The 27,612-nt window shown below is 46.4% G+C and overlaps 1 protein-coding gene across 1 annotated transcript in view; it reads right to left on the minus strand.

Moving 5' to 3' along the window:
* BTBD2 (BTB domain containing 2) overlaps positions 1-27,612 on the minus strand; it is a 151,262-nt gene that overhangs the window by 97,427 nt on the left and 26,223 nt on the right. The window contains exon 2 of the mRNA XM_086947174.1: positions 3,802-3,921. Coding sequence (XP_086803300.1) covers positions 3,802-3,921 — 120 coding nt within the window. The remainder of the gene's footprint in view (positions 1-3,801; positions 3,922-27,612) is intronic.

The following is a 27,612-nucleotide window of genomic DNA, read 5'->3' on the forward strand; positions in this document are numbered from 1 at the left end:
CCCTTATCCCCATACTTATTTGCGTTGGTCATGGAGCCCCTGGCCTCTTGGGTGCAAATAGACGCACAGATTAGGGGGTTTGAGTGGCCGGGAGGGATTTCTGACTGAATTTCCCTATACGCCGACAATGTCCTCTTTTTCTTTATAGAACTGCGTCTGTCGGGACCCCGACTGTTCTGTATAATGCAAATATTCGGAGAAACCTCTTGCCTGTACTTGAACACCAGCAAATCTATACTGTGGGTCTTGTGAGGAGAATCTGAGATGGTACCTGGGCAGAAGAGGCAACTAACTACAACTGGGTTTAAATATCTCGGGATATATCTAACATTCACTATCATGGGAGAAAAATATCATCTCCGTGAGGATACGAACTCGGGCTGAAATGAAATCATGGGCACGCCTGCCGCTCACAATTCTCAGGCGGTCGGCAAGTGTTAAAATGGTGTCACTCCCTCGCCTCCTCTATCAGTTGCAAAACTATCCCTTTCAGATCTCGCCTATGTGGTTCTGACAATTTAATGCGGGACCGAGTCGTTTTCTTTGGGCTTATGAAACTGCCAGAATTTCCCTTAAGATTTGCTTTCAGTCTGCATATTGTGCAGGGATAGCAACCCCTGATATTCAGTCGTATTATGCAATGTCACACCTCCTTGTTTTGAATGACTGGGGATATGGGAATAGAAGTGACCCAGCCTAATGTGTAGAACAATGGCTAATGGGTGATATGTTGCCCGATACACTCCTATACAAACCGCGGCTACTTTGTGGTCTCCCGCCAGCTACCCAAGTGGTTTTGGAGGTCTGGAGGGGCTCGTTGCGCAGAATGGGATGGTGGGTTTGATTAACGAGAGAGACGCCCCTATGACAGAATGGACTGTTTACTCAACTGTCAACCCTATTGGGATTTCGAGGCAGGGATGCCATCGTAATATCTACAATGGGAGATGTTATGAGGGGTACCACCCTAAAATCGTTTCAGGAGCTTTGGAGGAATTTAGAATGCCACATACCCAGTTTTATAAATACTTACAATTTCGCCATGCTATATCCCCACATATTGCCGGAGTTTAACCCAGTTGAAGCAAAGGTATTCATGGGGGATCTAGGAGACCATATGATATCCAAAATGTATCAAACCCTGGTGACAAATCTTTACACTAAACTAGATTCCCTTAGAGAAAAATGGCAGACAGAGCTTGGCCCCCTCGACGATGAATGTTGGATAGAAGATGTAGAATCCCCACGGGGAGCAGCAATAGCCTCTCGCCTACGGCTTATCCAACCCAAGTATTTACATTGCGCCTACTTCCCTAGACAGACTCGGGGGGGGGGCGGGACTGATATCTTCCCCTGCATGCCTCCGATGTGCTGAAACCGACGGCACCTTCATACATACAGTTTGGCATAGCACTCATTAGAATCTGGCGGGAGTCACAACATGCTTATCTGAAGTACTGGGCTGGAATATACCCCTCTCGCCAAAACTGGCCCAACTCCATATCACGGAAGACTTAGCAGGAAACCAATATAAAAGACACCTACTATTCCTGGGTCTTACCCTGGCCAAGAGGGAAATAGCAAATGCATGGAAGGCCCAGGCTCTGCCCGGGCGCATGGAAGGTGAGCCTAGATTGGTGCATGGGTCAAGAAAAACATATATTTAAGGCAAGGGGCTGCCCACAATAATACCATAAAATGTGGAAACAATGGGCAGATTATAGAGGCCTAATCCAGGGCCCCCAAACCATTAAATATGGATGCAGAAACACGGATAATGTGAATTATATAATATGGATGACAATGTGGACTATATCATGCATAAGTAGACTCAATAAAAGTAGGGACTTGATCATTAGTATGTTCATGGCACTGAATGTTTTATGGTTTCAAGCATATGTTATCGGGCTTGAGATGTTCTTGTTATGTTATTATATGTATTGCTCTTCAGTAATAGAAGTAATCAGACACATGGCTACACACTTTGTTGCATTACTTTGTACCTATGTAGCAAGAATTGAAGTGGCCCGGAAAGCTGACTTAATAAAAATAGGTTATAAAAGAAAAAATAACTATTAGTCCATGGATACCTGCCAGTACACAAACAATTCTGCATATGATTTAAGATACAGGTAAAGAAATGCTAGGCAATAAACACTGGTAAGCGTATTATTTTGCAACACATGATGATAATAAACAAAGTATTAACATTGATTCAGGAGAAATTGTGGTCATTATTGTGGGCTGAGTTAGCCATCATGAATTACAAGTGGCTCACTGCTGTAACAAGTCCTTTATTAATTTCTTGTACTGAAGTTTCATAGATATGGAATATCATGCTGTGTTACATATAATATGTAACTTCAGCCACACAGGTCAGTTGGTCGTCAGTCTCTTTGCTGTTCAGTGTCTCTTTTGGTATATGCATGGTAACGTATCAAGTGCCATCTTTCCTAGCAAAATCCATCTCATTCAAACAAATTTGAGCACAAGTTGAGCCAACTAGTGTGCTGCTTACTAGTGCTTGGCTACTTATGAGACACTGGCAACGCCAATTTTGAAGCTTAAATTGGAGAAGGTACTACAAGATGTGGGTAAACACTGTGGAACTGAGTAAAAAATACATGAACTTGTGAAGAGGCTTTGCTGGAACCCGAAGACAATATTTGTAGTTAAGCTTTTTGTCAAGTTCCATGCCACTAGGTGTGCACAATTTTCATCGTAACAGTGCAATTTAAAGCTAAGAACTGTGCAGCTTGATTGTTTTCACAGCCGCCATTTCCAGCATCTCATTGGTGAGGTTGAAGGTGTTATTGTTATGATTATGTTCTTCTAAGATGACATTTTGGGCGAATGATAATCATGGAGGAACATATAGTCGTGTGTGATACAGAAAGAGCAGATTAATGACAAAGAAGGAAAATGGTAAAGTAATGGTGAAGGGCACCCTGGTACATCGGGTGCATGAGTAGTGAACAACAAGGAGGCAAATGGATTTAACAGCAACATTTGTGAGTGAAGGAGTGCGAGAATTATTTTGAACATATAATGAGGTAAGGTTAACAATGGTGAATGGTGGAGCTTTGTATGGTGATTTAAAGTGAAAGAAGTGTAGGCAAAAGCATTCAAGAGCACAGTGCTGGGGGAGCAGTAAGAGGAAGGGTGGTGTGCGACAAGGAACTTAGAAAAGGTATGCATGGACCAAGACACCATGAATATACAAACAACCTAAGGCAAGGCAGAATTGTGATTTGAATGCTTTATTTATGTAGTCTAATATCGCCATTTTCCTATTTTCTGTTCTACCTGATACTCGTGTTGTGATTGGTCATTTACTCATTTTGCAATGTTGTAGTATTATGGGTTGCCCTACTTGGTTATGTCCTGGATCCTTTGGGTAGACTGGTATTGACAGAGTTCTCCTTGATGCCCTGGTGTGGCTTGCTAATTAATAAACTGAGATTTCCCTATTACAGTCCATGTTATCACTCCACATGTGGAGAGTGAGCACCAATTCTACAGTAGTTACATTAAATGTCATTAGTGGGGCTGGACCACCTAGTCTTGCACAGGTTAAATCATTACCATGTGGACAACAAGGAACAAGACTATGAAAATACAGACTGTTAATAAGATATTGCTGTGAACTGTGACTTAAAGCAAATAAATATTGCATTCAACGTTCCCAAAACAAACATTAAATCAGTCAAGCTTGCAATCGGGTAAACCAAGATCTCAGTGATTCACAAACGATGGCACAAAGGGAAAGATCACAGTCAATACACATTAAAATGTGCTTACTTCAGCAAAGCTAGAAAGGCTGCTGGCTCCACATCGGGAAGTTCAATCTCTGTAGAAGTTGTAGCCATTCCTCCATTGAACATGGCATCAAAGACGGCACTTCCCACAGCCAATACAAACCTGAAAAGTAGACAAATGAGGAAGGGATTACACAGGCCATTCACCTAAATGCTGCCACTTACTACTAGAGTTGCATAGAACTTCTGCTGTATTTATACTCAAGATAACCCCTCTAAAAGTTGGTGATAAGAGTTCCAAATACTGAAGAATGGCGCAAAGCTTCGAGTAAAACACAAACAATCGTCACAAACAAAAGTGAACATTTTAATTTTGAAAGCACCTGACCTTTCTTTCTATCAAGTCTTCAGGCAAAACAGAGGAGTGACAAGCATGGAACACAGTCTGCCACTGACAAGATGAACAACCTTCATTCATTTTTAGGTTTCGCCTCGTCGAAAGCTGCGCACTGCGCAGCTTTTCGGCGCAGGCGAAATCTAATGTTACAACAGTGTGGCCTTCGTTCCGCCTCTCTCTTCTATTGGCTAGCTCCATAAATGGAGGCTAGCCATTGGAAGAAAGAACTGCCCGTCATTTCCCGAGGCGATTGGTGGGCGTTCCGCCGATTCTTTCCCTCTCCGCAACGTCATGAAGACGTGGCCACTGTGGGCGTGTACTTTTTTTTCCCCCCCTCTGTCTTTCAGAGCGCGGTGTTGTTATTCAGCGCCCGTCTTCAGGAATTTATTGTTGCTTTCAAAGTGAACTGCTGGGGGAGGAAAAGAAAAGCGGCCGAGGGGCTGACGAGGAGAGGGCAGGATTTCCCCAGCAGGATATGACACCGGAATAGGTCATGCAGTACGTCTCAAAACGAACCACTATTTATCACCATGAAGCTTCATTTGATTCCATCTAATGAGCCCATATTGCCTTTCAAGCTGCATTTAGATTCTCTTAATAACTACTTGCACGTATTTGCTTTTCATTCAAGTAGCAGGCACTCTGTAGTAGAGAATTTGTTTCTTATTGTGCTGACTGTCCTGTTGCCTCCCGGTATAGGAAATCTCCTTTCAGCACGAGTCAACTAGTGGTTGATATTAACTATTCAGGACTGTTAAAGTAAAATTTGGGAACGTCGTTCCTAGAAGATCCGACCAACTTTAACCTGATTATAGAGCCCTATGGGATACACTATCCCAGCATCCTAGCAGGGTACAGTTAACTAGTCGACCCCAACCACAATCACGTTGTGAAAATCATGCCTTTTCAGGCTCCTGCTATAGTTTGCTCTTCTTTACATTGTTTCCGATGTTGAGAGTTTGGATGTGAATGCAATGCTTCTCTTTCTTTTATTTTTGACACAGCAGTTTTTCCAACTCAATGTCTGAATCTGTATTAACACAAGAGGCTGAACCAAGCAATGTCATTATGTTGAGTTGCGGTGCAGCAGAAGTCATGAGATATAGAATGCTTCTTGTTCTCCCAATTGGTCGCACAGGATCCTTGGCCGCACAATTGTTCACAGTATAGTTTCGATTCCTCCCGTTTATGTACAGTCTGTTGTCTTCATGTATTGTATTATATTGCAGGTGCATTTATATACAAATTCAACCCCTGGTGCTGTGTTCAATTGCATTTGCGGTTAAGTACCACCCTACTCAGCGAGAGTGATGTGATTGAAAGAATGTCATAGACATATATGGATAGGCTTTTGGATGCAAGGGTTCGGCTCTTTTTATGTTTTCTCAACAAGCGATTTTGCTAATGTAGTGCATCTCTGTTGTAGCCGATTGCTGCTGATGTAGTGGCACTCTCCAGTAGCCTTCTGATGTGGCGTTACTAAGATAGTCTGGTACTGCCAATGTTTTGAATCTAGTGTAGCCAGAGGCGCAACTAGAGCAGAATTTCGGAGGGGGGAGGGGGGATGTGGGGGGGGGGGGGGCTTAGACAAAATTTCGGGGGGGGGGGGGGCTGAACCTTTAATCAGTAGGCAGAGTGGAGCTGCAGGGGCTCTTAGAAGGGGGTGAAACAACTGCAAGGCCTAATTAACATTCAAATGTTCTTTTAAAGACCTGTGAAACCTTCGGGTGCGGCTCTGTGTGTGCCCGGGATCTGTCTCATCGCGGGCTGCCACACACGACAGGGCTGAAGCCCGGTGAGGCCAATGGGTGTTGCGCGCCCGAGTGTAGCCTAATATAGCTTGTTGGGGCTTCTTTGATGTAGTGCAGCCTGTAAGTGCTGAATTAGACACTTGTATGTAACATTACAGTGCCGACGTAGTAATACAGCACTATGTGGTGTTAAAATGATCGCCTCTTAAATGTGGTTTCTTAGACTGGTGGCTATGACTTTGGACTGAAAGTTATTTTTAGCATCAGAAAGTTAGCAATAGACGAGTCTGCTATGGGTGCTTGTTTACTTGCTTTCCTCCCATGGATGGGATGGGTGTCATCAGTTGCATCAGAGTGTGCATTTTCTTCTCTTGGTGAGCAGTACTGCCTTCAGGAAAAACCTACAGTTGAGTGCTCTGGCCAATTATCTCGGAATCTGAGAATTGTGTTTTATTGAATTTGCATTAATGGGAGTCCACTTTTGTTGAAGGTGGAGGTGATCACGTTTGTGTCAGTGTAAAAGCATGTTTGTACTACGGCAGGGCTTGATGACTGTATTGATTGTTGTTTGGTCGTTGATGGCAGGGCCTGCAGAGTCTTGCTTAACATTAGCGTTGAGTGAGAGTTTTTCTTTGCTAGGGCTGATAATATATTAAAGTGGTTGGTTACTTTCCCAAGTAATCTATAAGGTTCACAGTGTTTTGCCAGTGCCAGACTGATCATTCATCAGTAGTGGCACTGTAAACCTCTTGTGAGTTGCAGTGCATTTGAACTTTAATTTTTAGATTCTTGTTTTGACAGTGTAACTATCAAACTGGTGGATTGCTGACAATTTTCTACATCGATTTGGTTTTGGGTCTTATCCTGTTTCCATTCGCCCACTTCAGCCAGCTTCTTTCATCCATTGGCTGGAGACTCGTCAGTCACGTCTTGGCTCAGCCCAACTTTCCCTTAACGATATTGAACTATTGGTGTGTTTATTCCCACCTCCACTGTAGTGCTAACATCGTACTAGATGAGGCACTGATCTACAAACCGTATCCGACACTTTTGGCTCCAACCCCAACCAGGGAATTTAGTAACCGAAGCTGTACTCTTGGCTCATACCCGAACGACCACTAGACCTGGATGCGGTCATGGACTTTTTCAATTAGTGCTTTCTTGAACAGCGACAAATCGCATCTCTCCTTCTGTTTACTGAAAATATGCGGCGGATCAGGCCATTTAAAGTATAAACGTGGTTGGAAGAACCGCTGCATTTCATGGAGCCCTGAATGGGTATAGACTCCTGAAGGCAGAGCCTCACGTGTCTGTAAGGTGTGCTTACACACAGTCCGATACGATGGAGACAAGCGCGGGCGGTAAAGGAAACCCAGCGTGCTGGTAAACAAAGGCGCGTTTGTAACGCTGTGCTCGTGACACAGCAAACCCGGAGTTGAGTCACTCGAGGTAGCGCTGGAAAGTGCTCGAAAAAACGAGGGAAAGCCTACACAAACAGGCTGCGCTGCTCAATTAGTGGTGTCACGGAGGCCGGCGAGGTCACCTCAGAGCCCTGTGAGGCATGAGCGCCAAGGCATTTGGTGACTCCGCCGTGGCGTTTGTTAAATGAGGTTACCTCAGTACAGATCCCAGTAAATACGTGTCATAGTTTCTAAATCTATATATCTTCTTCCTGTGGCTGTTCTCAGTGCGAGGGAATCATCCAGTACTTATCGGTACCATGACTGAAGCTCGTGCCGCCGCCGCCGGTCGTGACGTGCGATCACTAGAGGCACGGGCTTTACTCCGCGCAATTTTACGAGTTCAGAAACCCATCAAACTATGAACAATACATCCTTACCTCAAATAACCTCTTCAGTCACACGAGAGCTATTGCTTCCGATCCTGTGTGAACACCAGCGACACCCGCTGTGCTGCAGCCTACTTAAAGACCTAAAGTGACACCCAGTTGGGAGTAGGTGACGACGGGTCACTGAAAGTCGTGGGTGTTTGCATTTGTTAGGCATTCTCACCTCCCAGCGCGGCTCCTATGCTTATTGGGATACGGAGCTAATCACTTGACTGCCTCTTCCAACTTAGGCACCTAAGTGATTTTCGTCAAATTTGACGATTAACACAACAATTACTATCGATTTCCTCATAAACTAACAGTTTACGTGCCGTTGCGCACCGTTGGGTGGGTTTTGACCATAATGAGTGGGAAGGGGTCTCTACCTGGTGGCAGCCTCTCTTTGCAGACGAGTATTCGCCTCGCACGACATTCTCCGCAGGAGAGCAGGCTGCGGTCTAGGACCTTTGCTGTAGTTCATCTCGGTCATTCATTACGGTGCGCAGGGCTTTAAGTGGGATGGAAAAAGTGAGAGGCATGAAAGGAAGGCCTATTTAATTAAGGATAGGACTTAAACATGCACACTAACGTTTTCGTAGATCGCCACCCTAACCACACATTTGCATTGAACAACTGCCTCCGGTACACGTGACCTTTGCTCTGTGCCTTTGCAGAGAGGCCAAGGATTGGATGAACACCTAATCTAGCACCTTTTTAGGTTTCGCCTCGTCGAAAGCTGCGCACTGCGCAGCTTTTCGGCGCAGGCGAAATCTAATGTTAGAACAGTGTGGCCTTCGTTCCGCCTCTCTCTTCCATTGGCTAGCTCCATAAATGGAGGCTAGCCATTGGAAGAGAGAACTGTCCGTCATTTCCAGAGGCGATTGGTGGGCGTTCCGCCGATTCTTTCCCTCTCCGCAACGTCATGAAGACGTGGCCACTGTGGGCATGTACTTTTTTGTTTACAACAATGTTTGTGTTCATTGTTCGTCTTGTCCCTGTCCCGCTGGCTGTCTCCTGACCACCCTCCCGCTGTCCGTGTGCACGCCCGCCCCCCCTCCCGCTGTCTGCTACTGTCACTCTTGCTCCTTAGAGCACCCGCGCGTGGGAGATACGTGGGGCGCTGTCCCCCCAGCTCGGCAACTTCCCTGCCCTCTGAACTGGAGGAGGACAGAGCAAACTATGTATATTTCCCCCTCTGTATTTCAGAGCGCGGTGTTGTTATTCAGCGCCCGTCTTCGGGAATTTATTGTTGCTTTCAAAGTAAACTGCTGGGGGAGGAAAAGAAAAGCGGCCGAGGGGCTGAAGAGGAGAGGGCAGGCTCCCCCCAGCAGGATACGACGCCAGGAGTGCTGTAAAGGCTGTCTGTCCCCCCAGAGAAGGCGCTATTGCGCCAGCCGCCTTTATCTAGGCGCTTGGTGAGTGCCAGCGAGCCCATCTCCTTCAGACTCCCCAGTGCCTTCCACGGGCCTCTTTATTTGCAAGGGGACCATTCAAGGACTGTCCCTCCGCGCTCCCCACTTATTCACCAGCGTCAGCAATCAAAAGGACGAGCAGCGGGCAGGTTCCCCCTTTGAAATGGGGGGACAATGGGGTTCTGAGCTCAAAGCACCCCTCTCCACTTCTGCCGGCCCCCTCCCCCCATACGGGGTTTGAATTTTTTAAAGCCGCTGCCCCCATCCCGGCTCCGTAAATATTAGGAGGAAAGAAGGTGCATTAGAGGAGAGAGAACGCAGTAAGTGGCCGGGACCTTTAAAACCCAATATATCAAAATGAGCCAGTCGAAAAATAAGGAGCATCGGCCTAACGCCGCAAAATTGTGTGCGGTGTGTGTAGTTCGTATGTGGGTAATGTTGGTATGTACGTGCATGCCACATTTGCTTTTTGTAGTCTGCATTTTGTCTCTATGTGGGGTAGGCCGGTTTATGTGTGTCACTTTTGCTTTGTGAGTATGTGGGCTTTGTGTAGAGAACGTCAGGGTGTGCACCTTTGTGTAGTTGTGCATGGCACCTTTGATTTGTTTAGTCTATTTTGTGTCTCTCTCGATGTAGGGAGACTGCTCACTTCTTTGCATAACTTTGGATGGAAAATGTTTAAAGATGCCCGTGACGCCAGTTTGGTAGCAGCAGTGTTAGTGTGGGCTAAATGCAGAACTCGGTGTCTGACACTTACACCCGTTGTTAGACACTCGCGTCCCCTGTTGCGTCAGACGTATCCCATGCCGTTGAGTGTGCAAGTACCGACACGGACTAAGAATCCTATTTCCTCAAACATGGAGTAGGCTCATGTGTTTCTCGTCACGTTGCTGCTTTCAGCAACCTCTCACCGAACTCCCTCCACCTTGCCACCAACTTTTTTGCACTCATTCTTGAGCCTTGCTCTACTCATAACCATAAACCCTCTGGTGCTTCCTAGTTAGGTGCATCCTGTACCTCCAATTCACGTGTAAAGGTGCTATGATTGTGAGTTGCCTCACCCTTTTATGCACAGGGATTATTAAAGCGAGGCTCTACTACTGCTGGCCAGTGGATTTTTGTGGGAAGCGGTGGTCAAGGAGTGGGTGGATAAACCTTTATGTTAAATTTGTGATTTTGTGTACACACTTCTTATATTCTTTCCAGGAGACAGTCGAAAGCATTTAAAGTGATTTTCAGTCCGTAGAATAGACTGCACTTTTTTGTAATGTTCTGGTTAGCACTGTTGTGGTTCTGCTACAGTAGTTTGTAAAAAGAGGTTGTACATTTTGTATATTGCCTATTCCTTATGCATTTTCATTTATACTTTTTAGGTTTCGCCCGGCGTGTGTGTGTGCGCGTGGGGGGCTCTGGGTGGGTGTGTGTGGCTCTGGGTGGGTGTGGGTGTGTGGGGCTCTGGGTGGATGTGGGTGTGTGGGGCTCTGGGTGTGTGTGTGTGTGTGGGGCTCTGGGTGGGTGTGTGTGTGTGGGGCTCTGGGTGTGTGTGTGTGAGGGGCTCTGGGTGTGTGTGTGTGTGTGAGGGGGGGCTCTGGGTGTGTGTGGGGCTCTGGGTGTGTGTGGGGCTCTGGGTGTGTGTGGGTGGGTGGCTCTGGGTGGGTGTGTGTGGTAGTAATTGCTGTCTGCTGAGCTCGCCCGTAGGGTACAATAGGTCTCACATTGCGAGAGATTAAGCTAATGGCAATGTAAATGACAAAACCAACACATAAATACAAATTTTGTCATTTACAATGCCAATAGCTCTAACTTTTCCAAAGGCGAAACCATTGCATTGTAAATGCTTGTTAACTATAGATCCTGGGTACTAATAAACATTATTTTAAGTTTCATTCTAGCTAGGACAAAAGAAAGGCAAGGTAGAAGGTATAAAAATATGTAGATCATTTAAAAGGGAAAAAGTGAGAACAGTGAACAACTTTTGAATTCGGATTTCGCATATTCAGAGTGAGGATAACTCCCGTCCAGATTGAGCAATCAGAACTATAATTCTATTGGTCAATAAAAGCACTATTATTTATGCAAAATCACTATTATTTATGCAATCTAGATAGATTTAAAAGTATAAAACGAAGGTTTAAAAAGTATATATTACAAACACTAACAAAGCCAATTGGATTGAAGTTTGGATAGCATGTGGATTGGGTATCAACTGCTTGCTTGTTTGGATGGATGTAGTGTGAAGCGTGGTCAGACAAAATCATTGGAAAAACTGAAGCTAGCACATCTGCATCACCTATATAGACGCCACCTCAGCGCGTTGATGTCAGTTCTTTTCTTTCCGCACTAGCTAGCGCAGATCCATGAAGAGAGCTACTTTTTGTCAATTTTTTGCCAGGCTTGTTTTGATGTTTTTAGACTATTTTTGGTGCTTAGATTTCTTCCTCAATGGCGAGAAGACTTCTGGATTCAAACCATGTGGTGACTGCCATCGCGTCATGTTGGCGATGGATCCACACTTAATTTGTCTCTGGAGCGGGACGACTACTAGGAGTCGTGCTGAGACTGCTGGGCCATGACTCCGAAGGTTTTGAGGGAGCGGTCCCTAAAGCTGCTTGCGGTCTGGCGTTTGACTCCACGCCGTTCGCCCCCTAAGTCTCGGTTCCGGTCGAAAGGATGGTCCGGACACTGCTCCAGCAGACCCATGTCCTCATCCTTCCACTTGGAGTTGTTGGGTCGATCCGGTAAGAGGCATAAGAAGCACAAAGCAGTCTTCGGCTTCTCCCTATCCATCGGCCAACGACATGGAGGAGTCTTGACACTCTAGGCCTCGTTCTGTGGAATCTGCACCTGGGTCTGCTCCACTTTTCCCTGCCTTTCTAGGAGCAAACCCCCCACCCACCTCAAAGAATTCTACTACGCCATGTGCATCGTATTAGTGACACCCTACCCTCCTGGTCTACCTTCGGGCTCCGGAGGCTCTGAGTGGGTGCCATAGGGTTCTGCGTGGTGGATCCAGCCCCTGCGCCGATGCCTCCGCAATGCATTTAGATGCGGATCCGGACCGGCGCCTGTCATGCCTCTGCGACTGTCCCCCACACAGAGACTCCTGAAACCAGTCCCGTTTTTATCACAGACGATCAAGAGCCAGAACAGCGCCTATCGACGCCGATTCCGGCGCCAACAGCACCTTTGGGTCTTGGGGAATTTTCTCAGCCTTATTTTGAGGGTCTAGGAGTGGAGAAAGATTGGGAGGGGTCGCTGGACCCTTTACAAGGCGAGGCCAGTAGACTGGATACCTCCCCAGATTATGGCCTGCTTTCTCCCACTTGTTTCAAATTAGAGAGAGACCCCTACAACCAGGGGAATAGGGTACTTTATAAGACACTGATGGTAATATGTTTATCCGCAGGAGAATTATACAGATGGCAAACAACCAGTGCCATATGTAGGAGAGACTTATTAATATAGTCTTGAAAAAGATGGTAATGCATCGATAAAAACCATGGAAAAGCGTTGACGCCTCTCTGCACGATCAGATTAAAAAACCTAGCCTGTAGACAAAGAACTGTATATGTCCAGGATGGTATTTATGTTAAAAATCTCATAAAACGTGCAATAGTTATTGACAATTTCATGTCTGTGTATGTCTCTCCTTTCTTGTATTTTTCACCTTAATATAATATGTATTAATGGTTTGTTTTTTTCATAATTCAGTTTTATATGTTTTTGTGTAGGAGTAATTGTACTCCATGAATGTGTTTAGGATATTTTAACATATGTGTACAATGATTTGTTTTTAACATTAGAGTGTATTTGTATGAACTTTTTTACAATAAAACAAATGAACTACATTTTTGGTGCATAAGTATATAAGATAGGAAAGGTCCCCCAAGGGATCTAGTGGGCCTATTGGGTAGTTTGAGACAAACATTTAGGTTTGTCCTAATTAAGAACGGTCTGCCAAGGGAAAACTTCTCTTACTGCTTTCTCCCACTACCGTGGCTACGGAGGAGGGACCTTCATATGCTATGGTGGGAAGAGGGGCAGCTAAGGTCCTGGACATTCAGCTCCCTTCAGTCCTGCAGCTGGGTGTCTCATCCTCAGAACCCCTCTGCCTTTCAATGAGGTTTTGACTGAAGTCCTTCTGGGAACCTGGTCCAAGCCTAGCACAAGGGCTCTATCAATAGGACAGTAGCCCCCCACCATCGCCCTGCACTGGGGAACCCAAAACTCCTCACCAACTACCCAATCCCAGACAGCTTGGTGGTCCCGGCCTCTACCTCACAAGGCGCATTCCCTTCCGCACCCCCAGAAAGGGAGTCCAAGAGGCTGTATATTTGGGGCAAGAAGATTTTTTCTCCCGCCAGTCTTGCACTGCAGTCAGTGAACACTGCATGCCTATTGTGCAGTTACGCCAGTCGTTATGGGAAACGGTTGCACAAGTGTTGCCACAGGTCTCGGAGGCAGCCCAGGCCATTCTCTCCCAAGCAGTATCAGACTGAAGAGATGCGGCAAGGTTCACTATTCGTTTTGGGCTTGACACCATTGACTCGCTGGGCAGAGCAATGTCATTGATAGTGGCTGTTTGATGCCATGCCTGGCTGAGAACTTCAAACTTTTCTGGGGATGTTCAGGCTTCCCTTATGGACATGCCCTTTGACGGCATCCTTCTATTCGGAGATCAGGCAAACATGGCCTTGGAGTGCTTTAAAGACTCGCTGGCTATGGCCAAGTCCTTGGGCATTCGGTGACCAGCCACCCAAAGATCGTGTAAGTTCAGCAACCTCCGCATGAGCGTGGCTCTTTTCGACACCGTGGATCAGGCAGCCAGTCGTCTAATCAGTCCACAAGATCACAGGTGGTTGGTTGGTGGCAGGATCAGCCATCACCTCCACCACTGGCAAAACATCACATCAGACCAGTGGGTTCTTCAGATAGTCGTAAGGGACTATTCCTCCCCTTCGAGACTACGCCTCACTCCATGCCTCTGACTTACGCCCGGCTGACAGAGGATCTCCTGAACTTGCTTCAGGAGAAAATCAGGACTTTCTTGGCCAAGGGAGACATAGACAGGGTCCGGGCGCCAGAAGTAGGCTGTGGTTGCTATGACCTCTGGCGTTGTGTGCCATAGATCAAGGAAAATGATGGCAGCGGTGGACTTGTAGGGTGCCTATTTCACATTTCCGTCCTACCTGCCCATCACGGCTACCTGCAGTTAAAGTAGGCTATAGCATTCTTAGTTCACAGTGCTTCCCTTTGGCCATACCAGCTCCCCTCAGGTGTTCACCAAGGTGATGGCGGTGGTTGTAGCTCATCTGCACACATCTGGGGTGCCAGCTTTCCCTTATCTCAACAACTGGCTGTTGAAGGCGGGCTCACCCAGACTGTCCTTTCCCACCTCCAGACTACGGTACTACGGTGAATCTCCTGCTTTTGTTGGGGTTCACTATCAACATGTCTAAGTCCCATCTGATACCCTCTCAGATGCTCTCTTTCATTGCAGGAGTTCTGAACATAGAGGGATTTCCGGCCTATCATCCTGAGCGGGGAGTCCAGGATATTCAGACTAGGATACCGATGTTTCAGCCTCTAGCCTGGATTTCGGCTAGACTGACTCGGAGGCTGCAGGGCCTCATGGCCTCCTGCATTCTGCTAGAGACATATGCCAGAAGGCATATGCAGGCTCTGCAGTGGGACCTGAAGTTCCAGTGGACGCAGTCTCAATGCAATCTCTTCGATATGGTTCAGATCTTGGAGGGAACTGCACAGGATTTGCGGTGGTGGCTGACCAACCGCAATTGGGTCGAAGGTAGACCCCTTTCTCGTCTCCATATAGATCACACAGTAGTGACAGATACGTCACTCCTGGGATGGGACCGCCATCTGGGAGAGAGGACACTTTTATCCGGCGGAATCCAGACTCCACATCAACTTGCTGGAGTTCCGAGGGATTCACTTGGCATTGAAAGATTTGCTCCTTTCCATCAAGGGAAAACTGATTAAGGTGTACACGGACAACACCATTGCCATGTGGTACTGCAACAAACAGGGCGGGTTAGGGTCCTGGACTTGTCAAGAGGCCCTGAATTTCTAGACATGGCTGGAACAGCGGGGGATATCCATGGTGGTTCAACACCCGGCAGATTGCCTGAATGCCAGGGCAGAAAAACTCAGCCATTGATGCCTAGCGGATGACGAATGGCGTCTCCATCCAGAGGTGGCGCAGGGTCTTTCAGAAGTGAGGAGAGCCTTGGTAAAATCTGTCTGCCTCCGCCGAGAACGCGCAATGGCAGCAGTTTGGTGGGCTGGAGTTTCCAAGCCAGCACTTGCTTTGTGACGTTTTTCATCTCGAGTTCAGCTCAGACCTCCTGTACACCTTTCCGCCAATACCACTCCTCTCCAGAGTGCTCAAGAAGATCAGGAGCAACTGGGCTCAAGTCATTCTTGTGGCTCCGGACTGGGCACAGAGAGTCTTGTATCCCAAGCTTCTCCAACTGAGCATCAATCCTCCGATCAAGCTGCCCTTTTGGGAGGATTTTCTATTGCAGCAGCAGGGGAGGGAGCTCCACCCGAACCCGTCAACTCTACATCTACTTGCGTGGAGATGGAGAGGCAGCAGTTGACAGCATTCGACCTGCCTCCTAAAGTCTGTGATATGATGTTAATTTGGCAGCCAGGCGTCCATCTACCAAGACTGTACATACCAGCTGGTGGCAGAAATGTGTAAAATATTGTACAGACCGGTCTATTGATCCTCTTTCTACTTCCCTCTCTCAAGTCCTTCTCTTTATTTTGACCCTTGCCCAGCTTGACTCTGCTCTGGGCACTTTTAAAGGGTACCTATCGGCCTATTCTGCCTTCTTGAGGCTGCCAGACCAACCCTCTTTATTTAAATCCACTATTGTGAACAGATTTCTTATCGGGGTTTGAACATATGTTCCCACCTGGCCCATTCATCATGCCTCAGTGGGTTCTTAATTTGGTTCTCACCTTCTTGATGTGCACTCCGTTCGAACCTCTGCACAAATGCCCCCCTCCAGCTGCTTTCCATCAAAACAGTCTTTTTAATGGCAATAACATCTGACAGGAACATGATTGAATTGCAGGCTCCGTCATCCAAGCCTCCTTACCTGACCATGTTCTCTGATAAGTTGGTGCTTCGCACTAGGGCCTCTTTCTTACCGAAAGTAGTAACACCATTCCACGTGGGGCAATCCGTCACATGGCCACTTTCTATGTTCCTCCACACCCCTCTAAAGAGGAGAAGAGACTCCAGCACCTAGACCCAAAAAGAGCGTTTTCGTTCTACCTTGAGCGCACTAAAGAGTTCCGGGTGGACAACCAACTCTTCCTGGGGTACGATGTATCAAAGAAAGGTTATGCGGTGCAGAAGAGGACTATCTCGTAATAGGTCGTCCCGTGCATCAAAATCTGCTATGCTCTGGCCAAAAAACAGCCTCCTGAAACCTTAAGGGCTCATTCTACCAGAGCTCAGGCTGCAACCACAGTGTTGCAACATGATGTTCCAGTCATTGACATTTGTCAGGCAGCAACGTGGGCATCACTGCATATGATCACTAAGCACTACTGCCTGCCCAGTTAAGTCCGCAGGGACGGCCTGTGTGACTGCTCTGTCCTGCAGAACTTCCTGGTCTAAACTGGTCTGCAGTCCCTTCTCCGGGTATGATATTGCGTGGGTATCTATTCTAAGGTAAGGAATCTGCGGCTAGATGTTTCTATCAGATGGATAAGCTAGTTACCTTCGGTAATGCCTTATCTGGTAGAGACATTATCTCGCTGCAGATTCCTTACCAACCCACCCATCCTCCCTGCAATGAGAACGGGTTTTTAGTGTCTGGGCTGTTCCAAGCAAGGGGACTAAGTGTCCAGTGAACTCAACCCATTGTTCCGCACAGGTAACCAGCGGTCCCATGCAATATTAAGTCTCTTCTTTTCTTTTGGTGAAAGATGGAGTCGCCAAAGTCAAGATACACAGACCAAAACAGGTTCTTACTGGTACATAAGAGAAATACAAAAACTAATTTCCTATTTAGAGCTGAAAATAATCTGAACAAAATGGGAACAGAAAAATGCGACAGGAAAAAAATCTAGAATTGGCTGAATTTTGGCCACTCAGTGTTACACTAGTATTGCGGAGTTCTGGCCAAATTTCACCAACCGCTGCGTAGCAGAGTTTTTTGCTTGCACACAGCTGGTACAGGGTAAGTTGGCAAGGGAGATTTGGGGTCCCCTAGCACGATTTTCGGCTGTTCGAGAGGGCGGCTAGCGAGATTTCTCCAACAAGGGCTGTCACAGGCATTCGCAGTCAGAAAGCTGCTGCTCGAGTAGAAAATCTACTTGACTGGCAGCAACAACTCGAGAAGCTACGCCCTTTAAAGCCATGTGGTGCTGTTCATGCTGATTTTTCTGATCCGAGCGAGCTCCCGGTGCTAGATCACAGCACATTAGCGGAAACTCGCCACAAAAAAATTGTAAATTCACAGAGTGAAACTGCGAGCTCTGCCTAAGGCCTAGAAATGTTTTTACTTTTGAGTTGTAGCAAACTGCAACTACTGAAGAAAATAATACAAATGTAGGTTAAAGCTGTGTTAAACAGCAATCCCAAAAGTGAAAACAAGGTCTCATGCTAGAGTTGCAAGGTCTGCTGACGTTTAGCATTAGTTAGGAGTTGACAGTGCCCTCTGTGTGACCGGCATACACACAGTGGAAAAAAATTCCCAGGTGTGATTGACGAGGACACCTGTTACAGGCAGTCAAGGGGCGAAGGACATGGCATCTGTAGGAGGAAAATATGTGCAGCTATGCACGAGGAACCAAAGCACCATTCTGCTTTCTTTGCAGCAGAAAATGAAGAGAAGGCCTAGTGTTCAATGCATGATTCAACACATTGAAGGGAACAGCAAAATAGGGACAACGTTTATTTTCTCACCACGCAAGGCTCAGGCAGCCACCATAGTGTGCTTTTTAGTTTAGCAAAACTTTACAATATACACTGTGGTACCTCTTGTGCCATTTGAAATGATAAATAGATTTAATGAGAGCAGTTATTAACAGCACCCATGGATGAATTATTGTGGCACTGCAGTTTTTTTCCCAAACAGCAAACTTTACCTAACAAGCATTTGCAATGCAATGGTCCCAGTATTGTTAAAGTTAGAGCTATTGGCATTGCTCATGACATTTTTATTTATGTTTTTGTTTTTAAAACATATAAATAAATGGCATTGTCATTTACAATGCCAATAGCTTATTCTCTTGCAAATGCGGGACCTATTGCATTTGCACCCACACACTGAGCCACACACACAAAGCCACCCACACAGAGTCATTCACATAGAGCCACACACACACACACACACACACGGAGCCACCCACACAGAGCCACCTCAACACACACAGAGCCACTCTCACATAGACCTACCTACCTACACACACAGAGCTACCCTCACACAGACCCACCTACAAAAAAAGCTACCCACACAGAGCCACACACACACAGAGCCCAACATACACACAGAGCCCAACACACAAACAGAGCCCAACACACACACACACAGCCCAACACACACACACAGAGCCCAACACACACACACAGACACACACAGCCCAACACACACACACAGAGCCCAACACACACACACAGAGCCCAACACATACACACAGAGCCCAACACACACACACAGAGCCCAACACACACACACAGAGTCCAACACACACACACACACACACACACACACAGAGTCCAACACACACACACACACACAGAGTCCAACACACACACACAGAGCCCAACACACACACCGAGCCACACACACACACAAAGACAGAGCCACACACACACACAAAGACAGAGCCACACACACACACAAAGACAGAGCCACACACACAAAGACAGAGCCACACACACAAAGACAGAGCCACACACACAGAGCGCCCACACACACAGAGACAGTCCTGATAATGGCTCTGGAAGTGATGCTTAAAGCCCATAGATTCGTACCTTGGCAGACGCTGGCTGTCCAGACCGAAAAACAGACCAGTTATCCCAGTATGCAGGCACTGTGTGAAGCTGGGTGTCCCGGATATAGTCCAATCTACTCCTATGTTGTGCAACATGTGTTCCGTGGTTGAACACTATATTAAAGTTGCAGAGTTATGTGAAGCATACTCCCTTGTTCATGGGTACTTACCAGAGACCTGGCAACATGATGTGACCAGTTTCTGCCTTGATCAACCTGTACCACCTAACTACCGCAGTGGCAAAATGGTTGATGAGGTGTGTGCCCATATTTTACAATACTCGTCTAGGCCTTAAAACAAAATCTTTCCAAAAAACATTTAAAAGGCGAAATACTTTCCTACAAATGCAAACTTGGTACCCTTCTGGTCAATCTTTCTCATATAGTGCTTCCCTGGGCCTACTATAGACATCTCTAATGTGATCCTAGAATATAGCCTGAACACCACCCATGTCTTAATACTGGGTGGTTTCAACTATTGACAGGACAAACACTGGTAACAGCGCACAACGTCCTAAAAAGACCTAGAAGCATACAATAGCTTGTTCATAAACACAGAACCAATGGATCTTTACCTCAGCTGACAAGTGCAATGGGGGCCCTTGCATTTCCCTCCCTTGGCACAGAAGACACCAAGTGTATATCATCACATTCAGTGCTAAGAGGACAACAAATAACCTTTGAAACCTACAATCAAGTAGAATTTTGCACTAGATTGTCGCTGCTTTACCTGTTTTAGCTCTTACATGGGTCACTGGTTTGTGTACTGGAGTGCTGACCTCAGCCCACAAAATGCACCAGGAGTCAATCTTTGATCTTCACCACAGCATAAAGGTTAGCATAGAGTAGCAGCAGCCTAACGCACAAAGTTGCTAATGAAACATCTATATCTTAATAACACTAGCATAGAAGCCAACACTTCAAAAGCGCACAGTGTTGTGAAGGATTCCAGAAAGTGGATTTTTCAGCAAGAGGCCAAAACTGCTAAACTTGGACGGGTTCCAGGCAGTATCTGGACAGAATTCAAACCCTCTAGAGGACTTGGGGGAGTTTGGAGCATCGATGTGCTTTAAGCCTGCATCCAGATTTTACTTTATATTAAATTAAATTCAAGGATAGCCTTTCCAGTTTTCGGTTCGAGATCTCTGTGGAACATCAATGAGCCAACAGTTACTGCCTTCGCAAAAAGGAGTAATGTGCACTTGCTGTGACGAAAGAGCTTCAGGTGTTTTAATAGCGCTTCTAAAGATCTCTACTGCGCATGGACTTGTAGAGGGAATGCCAGGTTTCATTACACAATACTTTGGGAGCAGGGTTAAACAAGTAGGGAGGGGTGCCAGTTGTGATGGCTTTGCGTAGGTGCATAACAGCCATAGAAGCCTGTTGATTTAATAGAAGACATACGTTCTTATATATCATTCTCAGTTTGCAATGAAGTCACTGTGCACAGTGACTGCTTTACATTCTGAAAATACATTGTGCCTGTGACAGATGTACATTTTAAGAATCACAGTCTTTGAAATCGCATGTAAAAGGTTTTCTAAATTAATCTGATAGTCTTTTTAAAAGAATAAATTAGGCCTAAAATGCCCCAAAAATTAGTCAGAGGTTACAGATCCCCGCGTTGGTTGAGGCACGCATACAAAGGGAACTAAAGTGACTGGAACCTGTGACCTTTATATAGGGTTGTTGCATCACTTCCAGTGAGGTCTCAAGATGTCACGGATGATGCTGGACAGCGCCTCCTAGTGTTGGTGACTGAATATGAAACAAGTACTTGTGCACATGTCAAAACATACAAACACAAATGTACACATACAGACTCGTACTCAAAGACTTACACACAACCACGGGCAAACACAAGCATAGACGCGTATGCAGGCACAAATACACACAGACTAACAGGCCCACAGACTCATAGATCCAGACACAAAATTGAACACACTGATCCACACGGCACGCACATACAATCACACCCGCACATACATAAAGACGCAGACACACTCACAGATCCAGACACATGCCATCAAACAAACACACATAGACCCACACTTGCACACACACACACACACACACACACACACACAAATAAATACAGATCCAGACACACAATCAGACAGGCCCACGCACGCGCACACACGTGCATACACAAACGCGCGTACACAGGTAATCATGCATACACTAAAATGCAGAGAAGAGAGCCAGGATGAAGTGTGCAGATTGGAGGGGGATAGGCACAACCCATTCCCACCCTCACCCAGTGCCTATAAATCATTCAAACATGGACCGACTTTCTGGGGAGACCCCGGGTGACCACATAAAAGGAGCAGCAGGAGCATAGATGCATACGCAGGCACAAATACACACAGACTCACAGGCACACAGACTCATAGATCCAGACACACCATTCGAAACACTGATCACATGGCACGCACATACAATCACACACGCACAAACTCACAGATCCAGACACACAGACACACTCACAGATCCAGACACACGCCTTCAAACAAACACACATAGACCCACACATACGCACACACACAAATACAGATCCAGACACACAATCAGACAGGCCCACAAATGCACTCACACACGTGCATACATGAACGCGCGCACACATGTAATCACGCACACACTAAGATGCAGAGAAGAGAGCCAGGATGAAGTGTGCAGATTGGAGGGGGATAGGCACAACCGCTTCCCACCCTCACCCAGTCCCTATCAGCCGACGCCAAAACTCAAAGCTGGTGCCCCAGTTCCAAAGTGGCAGTTCTGACCGTCACTCCACAAAGTTCAAGCATCAAAACACGAAAAGAAAACACACAAAACAAGCATTTGCAGCACACGGACAACCAGAGCTATGACGTGAGAGCAAAGCAAATGGGCAGCCTGTTAGGATTTATGGCCGGATGAGGGAGATAAGCTATGCGTGGCATGGGGATGTTGTGAGGGCTGGAAGGGAGGGGCACCAAAAGAGAGACTCCGGATAGCTGGTAAAAACTGGTGATCGCTGCAACTACTGTCCATGATTCAAGCACACTCTTGCCAACTTACAGGTGACACTGGATATTAAAGGGAGCGAACGGTGACTCCCAGGCAGGGCTTTTTGGTGAGTGACCGGACGGCTGGCCTCCATCAGGTACATGGTCATGTGTCAAACTATCTGTAAGCCGATGAGAAAAAACCTGCAAATTAAATGTATTTTGGGGCGGGACAGAGTATCTCTGTGCATGAGGGAGGGGTGTGCATGCTGGGCCTAGGCTGTTAATAGCAGTACAGACCAGAGGGGAGGTGTCTGCGTGCACCCTGCTCTGTCCGTACGACCCTCCTGCTGCCCTAGGGAAATGCGATCTGCTTCCTGCAGACCGGCCACTCAGCCAGGGCTTTCTCAAACACCTCGTGCAGCAATAATCCTGCTAATTAATACAATAGTAGAACTTGGAAGGTCTCCACATCGTTGGGTGATTGATTACACAAATACAGGGCTGAGCAAATTAGGTTGTGCGGTCTGCCCTGAAAAAACAAGCGCTCGCCGTGCTCTGTAAACCTTTTCAGATTGAGGGTCGTGTTGTTTGAGGAGAGAAAGAAACGAAAAAAACACGCCCCTCAATACAAAAAGGACGGGGCTTACAGGGAGACAATGATGTCACAGAGACCTCTTCTTCAATGGCTGGCCGCCGTTTAGGAGGCCAGCCAATGGAGAAGAGGGGCGGGTTTAAGCCTCACTACTCTGAGACATAAGATCTCGCCAGCGAGACTGCGCATGCACAGCCTACGCTAGCCGAGACCTAAAAAAGATCTAAAGGGAGACAGAGGGGTCTAAAGTTGGAATGTGAAGACACAGTCTCGCAGCGCATGCTATGGCACCACCTCATGGATGTGCTTGAGAAGCCTAGTTTAATAGAAAAGAAGTACTTGGCTTGATAACGGTTAAGAGATTTTTGAAAATGAAACAATCCATCGAGGTACAACATCTTTGGGGGAGCAGTGGGACGTAGAAATGTATATGTAGCCACTGGGTTAGTATCAAATAAATTGGTCAGTGTGCTGAAAACCAAACCCCCAGCAGAACTAATTCAGCAGTGCAAATTTGCAAATTGCAAAGTCAATAAAATGAGAACTATCAAGTGTGGTATACACTACACTACTGGTCAATACAATCATCATGACAGCAGGCCGTTGAGGCAGATCTAGGACTCTTAACACTGCCATTCAAGGATGATCTGCAGTTTTAAGAAGATAGCAGACTGGCACTGCCACAAAACTTGTCTCCAGCATGCAGAATCACGCTGCCACCTTTTGTGATTTCATGGACAATTCAGCATTATTATATGAGGGCTGGTGGTGTTTGGCTTCTGCCATCTTCGAGAGGTCAGGCTCAGCTTCAAAGCAGCGCATCCTAAGCCACACAATTTCAAAGAGGGATCGAGTCCATTTGAAGCTTGCTGGCACCTGCTAAGCAACCGAAAGAGTACTAATAACCAATGAGACCAAAAATATTGATTAAAGCTTTGGGTAATTTGGTACATTTTGAAAATTAAGGGCCCATACCCTGGCGTTTACTGAATGAACAACAGTTCATGAACAGACAATAGTTAAATTTTTCTGCTTCTAAAATAGGATTCGAATGCAGAAGGTAGCAGCCCGAAAAGTAAAACCCCAACTGCCAATTCAGTTTGTGGTCAACCCTCGCCTGACAAGGGACAAAAGCATGAAAGGACAAAGTACTCCAAGGCTCTTGCAAAGAAACCAGGACCCGGAACACAGAGTGCCTGATAACCACACTGCGTTTCCAGCTATATTTTTTGCATGACAGGAAGTTGAAGCGCTTTGATAACAGTCACCAATGGAACTGCAGCTAGGTCATCAAATACTGCAGCCAGCTCAAATGAAGGACTAGCAATATTCTGCATTTGATGAGATATCCTCTATAGCAGGCGATCTCTTTAACTACTCTACAAATGAGAGCAGTGTTCTTCATTATACAGCTGACAGCGACAAAAATAAACCATGGTTTAATAGGTACAGAAAAAGTTACCCCATCACCGAGATGAATGACAAAACTGTTCACGGACTTAACAGAGGACGGTGGTTAGTCTTATATCAATGGCAAGAAGTTGTGGATCCAGAGGTTTTTAATTCTCCTCACAAAATATCAATCTATGCGCTTTTCCAATCAATCGGAGGAATTGCTGAGGTAATAACGGATAACATTGAGATGTTTAATACATAATTATGTCAATGAAAAAGCATTCATGCTTATTATGATTCTGCACTTAATAAAATATTAATAAATCAAGTCCATGAAAATACTTGAGTTGGAAATTGGAATCATTCAGCTGGAAGGAAGTAAGGGTGCCGATCTTTCAACTCTGAAAATTCACAAATTTCCCAGTTTCATTCGCTCAAAAGGACGTGGCAGATGGAGCACAAGGGAAACTTATACACATATGATAGCAGTCTAAACATATTCCTAGACTGTTCCGTAGTATGTGAGAGCACTTTCAGAGAACGAGACACCATCTTTCAGAGCATGATATCACATTTGCAGCAACTTGTGGCCATACAGTCACTTGGCGTTAACTTCTGTGGCCATAAGGTGAACTGCAGCTTTTAGCTTCTATAAGGACATCTTTTTAGGCTTCGCCTGGCCGTAGCACTGCGAAGCAGTGCCCCGCCCAGGCGAAATCTTATGATCCTACAGTATAGGGCTTTGTCCCGCCTCTGTCTTCCATTGGCTAGCTCCATAAATGGAGGCTAGCCATTGGAAGAGATTGGCTGTCAATCACTATTTCCCCGTCGGAACGCGATTCTGGGGCGTTTCCGTGTCTTTTTTTAAGTCCCGCCCTCTCCTCTTCCCATTGGCTGGAATTTTACCTTCCAGCCAATGGGAAGGGGAGAGCACGAAAAACACGACGCCGAATCTGCCGGCCCGGGACACCCCGTGACGTCATTCCCCGGGCCGCGCTGTGATTGGCTGCCGGCCCAAGACCTGACTTGTTTTTTTACTTAGCACATTTCATCATGCTTTTATTGATGAGTGGTGTCCGCATGCTGCACGGAACGAAACTCGGGCAGACTGCGGAGTGTACACTTTACCTTGGAGCGAGCTGGGCCCGGAAGAGCGCCTGGCAGTAGGCGATAGTGAGCCACGAGACCTCAGAGCAATGATACCGGGCAGTGAGCAATGTGTACGGAGGAGCCGCGTTCCATCACACCCGTGACATCAGCAGATCACTGACTCACACTCACCCACCGACGCGCAGTACCGGTGTCAGTGAAGCAGCACTACTCTTAGCCTCTCTCGGCCTTGGACACGCGATAAGGAGTTACAGCATTGCACCCGCGATGATTTATTCCAGTCTTTTTATCAGCATAGTGACGTGACTGCATCAAGTATGGTGTAAAATAAGTACCATTGAGGCGGGTAACAATAAACGTCTGCTGTTCAGCGCCAGGTAAAACCCGGGCTTTGTAGTCCGTATATATGAAACGCCGTAGTTTGTCTCCATGCCCCCTACATCTATGCACAGGGTCGGAGGGGCTCAGGTTGTTGTTCTGTATAATGCGGGGCTAGTAGTAACACCCTTCCAATGGTCTCTCTAGGCACCCACACAGCCCTTTCACATTACATTTTGCCTCAATCTGTGATGCATAAACCGTCATCCTACCGTCGGTCTGTGTCCATGGGTTACGGATACCAGCACGATCTGACGTCTTTACCTTTTCTCATCGCGTCTTCCACTGACCTTCAGGCCATTCTAAGTGCTATAAAGATGCTGTGCTGTTACCTACAAGTGGCATCGTTGGGCCTCTGAAGTTGTTGAGCAATGAACTCTCCGACGGACCTGGTGTGTCTCTAGCTGGGCCCTGCTGGTCCTGCCCCTTTTATCTATGATGCAGCTTCACATTGTATCCAAAACATAAAAGCAAACTACAGGGCACAGAGGCATGGAGAACCAACTGATGTTACTACTGTGCTAGTCCAGATGGCATCACTGTTGCCGTATTAAAATCTTGCCCAAACTGTTGGACAATATATTTGAAATGTCTTTTTGTAAAGACATGTAATTAAATTCTGGATCCATTCCCAATTCATGGAAGGGAAGCATTAACACCATGGCTGCTGTGCATTTTCCCCTCCTGTGCGGAAATTCCTTGAATTCTATGGTTTCATGACGAGCTCAGCTCGTCATAAGCACAGTTCAACTGTGCCTCATGACGAGCTGAGCTCGTCATGAGCATGGAAGGGGTTAATATCCAATGATATAACAGGCATTGGCAAAGCCAATAGGTATCGCATATGCAATAACCACTGGCTTTGCCAATATGTTTAGCAATGTTTCACACAAGCATGGCTGTAGTTCAGCATGGCTAAAACGTTATTGGGGTTAAAAGGTGAGTTGAGTGGCGTAAAGTGGAGTGTTATGGAGTGGCATAGAGTTAAGTGGCATGAAATAGAGTGAGATGGAGTAGTAGAGTGTTATGGAAAGGCATGGAGTGGTGCAGTGATGAGTGACAGAGAGTATTGCGTAGAGTATTGCAGAGGGGCATAGTGGCATGTAGAGTAGGTGAGTGGAATAGCATACAGCGGAGTCGAGTTTTGTACAGTCGAGTGACGTGGTGTAGCAGAGTGGAGTGGCATAGATTGGAATAAAGTGGGATGGAGTGGCATAGAGGGAGTTGCGTAGAGTAGTGTTGTAGAGTTGCATAGACTGAAGTAGATTGTTGCAGAGTGGAGCGTCGTAAAGTGGTCTAGAGTGAAATGGTGTAAGGTACAGTGGTGCAGAGTAGATTAACAAAGAGTGCATTGGTTTTGAGTAAGGAAAATGCTACTTACCAGTATGCATCTGTTCTTGCCATGTAGGGCTGCTGACATTCATCTTAGATCGCCGCCTAGTGTTGGATCTGGATTTTTGCACCTTGTTGTCTTGGAAGAGTCTTCGAAGTATCACGAGATAGGTGACTCCTCCCCTGGACTACAGTGCGCATGGGCATCTTCTCCATCTTTAGATTGTTTTTCGCCATTGTGGCAAAGATGGAGTATAGGAAAGTAAGAGATGACCATGTAAATGTATGTAAAAAGATAACCCTGCAGCTGTGACAGGCACCAGGGAGGAGGGCGGGCGATATGAATGTCAGCAGCCCTACATGCCAAGAACAGATGCATACTGGTAAGTAGCATTTTCTATTCGATTCATGTGGGCTGCTGAATTCATATCTTAGCATAGACTGTATAGCAGTTTCTCCTCTAGCGGTGGTCGCCTGTACCAGCTGCAGTGGTTTGAAAAAGAGTTTTAAGGGCAGCCTGGCCCACAGCAGCTTGTTGCTTAGCTTGCACGTCAACACAGTAGTGTTTAGTGAAAGTGTGTATGGTAGACCATTTAGCTGCCCTACATAGGTCTTCTAGGGGAATATTTCCGATG

This window comes from Lissotriton vulgaris, chromosome 12 (assembly GCF_964263255.1).
Source record: "Lissotriton vulgaris chromosome 12, aLisVul1.2, whole genome shotgun sequence".
Lineage (NCBI taxonomy): Eukaryota > Metazoa > Chordata > Amphibia > Caudata > Salamandridae > Lissotriton > Lissotriton vulgaris.